Here is a 5999-nt window from a genome sequence, read left to right on the forward strand (position 1 = left end):
CGGCTGGGCCCGTGAGCCATGGCCGCTGAGCCTGCGCATCCAGAGCCTGTGCTCTGCAACAGTAGAGGCCACAACAGTGAGAGGCCCGTGTACCACCAAAAAAAAAAAAACATAAAAAGAAACATGTAAAATTAATTTTAATAATATATTTTATATAGCCCAATATATCCGAAACAATATAATTTCAACATGTAATCAATATTGAAAAATCATTGATGAGATATTTTACATTCTTTTTTTAATACACTCTGCACATCTCAATTCACATGCTGATTTTCCATTGGAAATACTTGGTCTTTATTTAGATTTCATAAAATTGATAATTGAAAAACTTATTTGAAACATACCCACCTTATCTGAAATGTAATTAATTTTTTTTCAATGACTGAATCAAACATCAGTTTTTAAATTTAAATTAGATTAAAAATCCAACTCATCGGTCACACTAGCCACATTTCAAGTGCTCAGTGGCCACATATGGCTTCTGTGCTGGACAGTCTGGGTATAAAGTCATAAGCCTGGCATTCTGGTGTTCCAGCCTCATCTGCTCCCTCACCACTGTGGTTACTGGGTCTCTTGATTTTAAGGATCAGACAGAGCAGTTCAGTCTGCCAGGTGACCCCTGGAGGTTTACTAAGGATACACGTGGAAAGCAATCAAGACCTGAGACAGCTCGAAGGACCATCCAGCCCCACTCCCGTGGCCCCTCTGCCTTTCTCTCACCTTCAGCCGCCCTAACAGGAAGATCTCACTGGGTTCTGATCCTAGAGTATCCAAGCTGGGTATTTCCAGCTCAGAGGTGATTCCTGGCACAGTCACCTCTGGCAAGAGAAGCTGAACAGCCAAGTCTTAGATAGCTTTTGTCAGAAAGGAGTAGCTGGAGGCAGTGTAGCCAGTAGGTGTTATGCCATTTTGGGTCGGGAAGTGAAGTTTGTCAATGCTGAAGCCCCAGGACTGAGAACGGTGGCTTTGTGGAACAGCCTTTTCTAGTTAAGCAGATTGAGTCCTGTGCTTTGTCACCATCAACTTGAGCTCCAGAATCATCCTGCCTTCCAGCTTGCCCACAGTTTCCTCCATTTGAATCACTTGGGTGAACAGCTCTTTCTAGGAGAACGTGTGTTTTGGTTAGTGGCACCCACCATCACTGAAGCTTAAATTACGTCTTCAGTTCACCTGCTGGCCTACATGGCCCTATGGAATGAGACACAGGAAGGACCAGTTTTGATGGGGAAAAGTTCTGGAAAGATAGAAGCTTTCAAGGGAATGGGAACTAGCATGCCAGCACTGAAGAGAGAGATGGAGTGGACCCTAAGAAGAGGGGGAAGCCCATCCTTGTGAGGATGCCTAGGGCCAGCTCTGTATTAAAGCAGCCCTCCCAGCTGCCCACTGAGCCAGCTCGAGAACCCTTTTGTCTGGTGGAGGAAGATAACCTACTTATTAACACAGCATAAGCTTGCAGTAGTCATCAGGCTGTGGCCTGGCTGTGGTATCCAGGTAGATGACATAAAAACATTTTCTCCTAATGAAGTGGCAGCCATTGCAAACGTCTGACATCTGAAGTGAAAAGATTTAGCTTTGAATGCCTAGATTTTGCCACTTGGAAGCCATGTGACTCTAGGTGAGTCATTTCGTCCCACTGTTTCTCAAACTTGAATGTGTGTACAAGTCACCTGGTGATCTCATTAAAACACAGAAGCTGATTTAGCAAGTCTGGGTCAGGGCCCAAGATATTGCATTTCTAACAAGCTCCCAGGTGATGCCAAGTAGCTAGGACTTAACCTCTCTGTGCCTCAGTGGCCTCAACTGTGAAGTAAGCAGCCAGTTGTACATATATTACATCAGAGCACACATGTGCTGAGGATGCCTTCCGAGAGGGTGTGTGTGAAGCAGTAGAGCATGCCTGGGTCTCTCCTCCTTTCACAAGACTTGAGGTTGGGTGGGGCCCTCAAACTTGCCCCGTGTCCACAGCTGCCTTAAGTTGTTGCTGGGGCAACTCATGTCTTGGGAGGATATTATTGTTGACTTCTTACCTGTGGGCCTTCCAACTTTATAACCTTGGCTTATACTTCCTATAGCTCGGGTGAATTCATCAGTCTGGGGTTCAGACATGGCATTCAGTCCTGCTCGTCTCCTTTGCCCACAGGTGGTTGCCTTCGTGAAGTCTCCAGTGGGCCAGTACCTGGACAGGCATCCTTTTCTGACCCTCACCTTGCTGGTGTTTGCTGCTGTGTCAGCCGTTCCTGTTGGCTGCTTCCTGCTCCTCGTGGTGCTTACCTCCCTGGCTGCGTTTGTGGGAGTCATATTACTAGAAGGTATCCTACTCAGTTACTCTCCCCCTTGGAAAATGACTCACTTGGGATGACAGTATTTATTGGGCATCTGCCACTCTTGTTAAAGGTGCCTGTTCTTGTCAAAATCACATCGACCAAGGCAGGTTGTCAGAGTAGTTAAAACATGGGCTCTGGAGTCTATTAGAATCCCACCTCCCCCAGTGTGATTTTGGACACATTATTTACCCTCTCTGAGCCTCAAATTCCTCATATGTAAAATAGGGATATAATAATACTATCTGAGAGGGTTGTGAGGATTGAAACTTACAGTTGCATAAAGTACTTAGCACAATCCTTGGCACAGAGTAGCTTCTCCATGAATGCTAACTATTGTCATTAAACAGAACATTAAAATTCACTCCACAGATAGTTATGGAGCACCTGTTGCATGCCAGGTGCCTTGCTATGTACTGAGGTTCCCCCTTCTCCCACCTTTCCTTCTGAAGTCCCACTGCCAATTGTCAGCTTCTCCCTGAGTTGCTAAGTTAAAATTACTACGAAAGTAAATCTGATTGGCTCAGTTTGCCTTTTCAAATCAGATCACAGTCCACAAAGAGATGGTTGCCATCTGCTCAGGTGATCACCTCTGGCTCATTCTATGGCTTCCCAGAGCTAAGAGCACCCAGGGTTGCTTCCCTACCAAAGGGATTGTGGACAAGGCAGTTTACACTTGAAGAAGAAGACGGGCACGGTAGGTGGATGAGCCAAACACAGTACGGCAGAGTGGTTGTTCAGTAACTGTTGATGGATAGATGGGCGAAAGATGAATCAATATCAAAACAAAGGTAAATTTAGAAAGAAATAAGAGAGCCACTACCCTTTTGTGGTATCATACAAAGCTTTACAGGAGAGAGCACTTTAAAGATGTATAACAACTTTGTCCCAGAGTAGACAAGGAAGGGCCTTCTAGATAGGAGGAACAGCATGTGCAAAGCTGTTCCACTTTAGAGTGGTGGTTCTGCAACTTGAGTATGCATAAATCTTACTTGCTTTTTGAACATGTGGACTTTCATGTATCATCCAGAGATTGTTATTTAGTAGGTCTGGAGTGGGGTCCAGAAATGCAAATTTTCAACAAGATTCCCTAATGCATCTGATTCTGATACAGGTGGTTGTTAGCCATCCTTTGAAAAATACTGATCTAAGATTTTGTAAATCTTTATGAAAAGGCAGCACGTCTGTTTACATTCTCTACTTTCCTTCCTTTCCAGAGTCCATCCCTGAAACTGTAACTGTGGAGTACTGGGTGGGCTATTTGACAACTCGTGAGGCAAGGGAAAGGATGTCTGCCATGCAACATTTGCCATGTTATTAGTTCTGCATTGGAAAGAGGAATTTTGTTATGAGGAAGGCAAGAGAAAGTGTGCTGGGCAGACAAAATCTGCCACAGTGAGTCACATATATGATAGTCATTTAATTGTCATGTCAACACTTAGAGGTAGTTATTATTATATTCTTTTTACAGATGAGTTAAACTAAAGCTCCAAGCGGCCCAAAGTCTCACCATAAGTGACTTAACTAGGATCAAACTCAGGCGTGTCAACTATGAAAATCCATCCTCTTTCCATGGTACCTTTTATTATTTTTCTCCCATAGACCCCATGTTATAAAAATGTATTTTCTCTGCACTTATTAGATGGTAATTCATTAATATTCCCATTAAAAACTTATTTAATGGTGGGTAAAATGACCATTCAGACCTATGGTTACTGTGTGATGGTTGCCAGCCTGGGCTGTAAAGGATGTAATCAAAAGTTATGTTTAGATTTTACTTTATTTAGCCTGCATAGCCTTTATTTCCATAGGTTGTAGGTAAGTGTAAATTATAGTATTTGGTAGGCAGTTTGAAACACTGGTCATGATTTACCACCCCCATTACTGTCTTGGCTAACTCCTTCTAGAGGATTCCATTGGGAGCCCATCCCTGACCTTGAGAATGAGAGAGTTTCAAATTCAAACACCCATGGGCAAGACAGGTAACAAAAGTGAGCAAAGCAGTCCAAGAATAATACAGTTGGGAACAGTGGGGCCTGGAGGAAACTGGAAGGCCAGCAGTTGTTGCCATGCAGTGATGCTCACTTGGGTATTGAGATTGCCTCCTTTTTAAGCAATACCAGAAGTCGGGATTTTTGTGGAAAACCTCCTCACTTAAAACATCTGAGTTAACTGTTGTTTTAAACACAGTGGTGCAGGGTCTGGGGTTTTCAGTCTGTTTTAGATGAATGATTCTTTGACATGCTTTCCTCTAGGACTGGTCATCTCTGTGGGCAGCCTCTCACTGCTTTGTGTCCTCTGTGGCTTGGGCTTCGTGTCACTCATCATGTCGGGGACAATCATAGTGTCCTACATGGTAGTCTCCAGCCTCGTCAAATACTGGTTTTCTCCCAGGTAAATACATGTCAGTGCAATAATTTAATCTTTACTATTTGGGGAGATTTTCACAAGTAACACCCTAACCCTGGTCACATCATACTCAGTCTCCCAAGACAGGAGGTGCCTAACCTCTTCACATCTCTGCTTAAAAAGAGGTAAGGTTTCCTTCTCATTTTTTTTTTTTTTTTTAGTTATCAGGTAGGAATGCTTTGGTGGCAAGTAATGAAAAACCTAAGTAGATACTAGCTTAAACAAATAGGGATTTATTTTTAAACAACAAGCTGGAAATAGCCCAGTCCTGGCACAGCCTCTCTAGTGTCATCAAGGTACCAGGCACCTTCTGCCTTTCTGTGTTGCCATCCTTACCCCACTGGCTTGTCACCTCATGGCCACAAGAAAGCTGCTGCTGGCTATACCAGCTTCATTCAAGGCAGGATGAAGAGAGGAAAAAAAAATGAGTCCTCACTCACCAATTGAGTCTGACCTTTTTTGTCAAGTAACTGAAATCTTTCCCAACCAACCTCATTGGGTAGAATTTTGGCAGATAGCCACCATAAGCTGGAAGGGAGGCTGGGAAATGGAGTATAAACCCACAAGGAGAAGGGCCTTGGGAATGTGTTGGTCAGCCAAGCTCTGGTGTGTGCCATAGCTCCCCCACCTGGGGTATAAGTGTTAAGCAAGGCTGCTTGAAATTCAAAGAGAATCCATAGAGCCAGTTAAGTTAATATCAATAGTGCTACCTCCTCTCTCACCTCTGAAACCTGCCATCACTGGGATGAAAAAAGACAGACCTATTTCTCTCCCTGCCCCATCTCCCTTCTGTTAAAGATGTAAAGAAATGGTAGTTAATTAGAATTAATTAGAATTTGAATCCCAGCTATGCCATTTTTTACCTGTGTGATCTTGAACAAGCTGTTCAAGATCTCTGTTCTCAGTTTTCTTTCATTGGTAAAATAGGGCTACTCCTTGCTCTGCCTCTCTAACTGGATTGTCATGAGGACACAAACAATAATTTGGAGAAAATGCAGTATCCAAATTAGAATGGGAAAAAGGATCATAACCCCTGCCCCTAATTCAGGTATTTTGACCTCTCGGGCCCCCAGTTTCCTCATCTGTAAAGTCAGTGTAGCCCAAAATCTGGTGTGGTTGCAAGAAGCAACCAAAACTAAACCAACAAAGAACGTCATTCATTCCGCCATGTGTACTCTCAACATTGCTCTTTAAAGAGGCCTTAGAGGGCTTCCCTGGTGGCGCAGTGGTTGAGAGTCCGCCTGCCGATGCAGGGGGCGCGGGGTC

General features: G+C 43.8%; 1 protein-coding gene across 1 annotated transcript; it reads left to right on the plus strand.

Annotated features, from left to right (window-relative positions):
- Window positions 1-729: 729 nt before the first annotated feature.
- Window positions 730-4722, plus strand: LDAF1 (lipid droplet assembly factor 1; the record flags this gene model as incomplete). The annotated part of the gene is made up of 3 exons (XM_007465562.1): window positions 730-799; window positions 2144-2312; window positions 4580-4722. Coding segments are annotated over 3 exons (382 nt in total), but the record flags the coding sequence as incomplete, so codon positions are not given.
- Between the last annotated feature and the right edge of the window lie 1277 nt (window positions 4723-5999).

This window comes from Lipotes vexillifer, unplaced genomic scaffold (assembly GCF_000442215.2).
Source record: "Lipotes vexillifer unplaced genomic scaffold, Lipotes_vexillifer_v1.1 C27460430, whole genome shotgun sequence".
Lineage (NCBI taxonomy): Eukaryota > Metazoa > Chordata > Mammalia > Artiodactyla > Lipotidae > Lipotes > Lipotes vexillifer.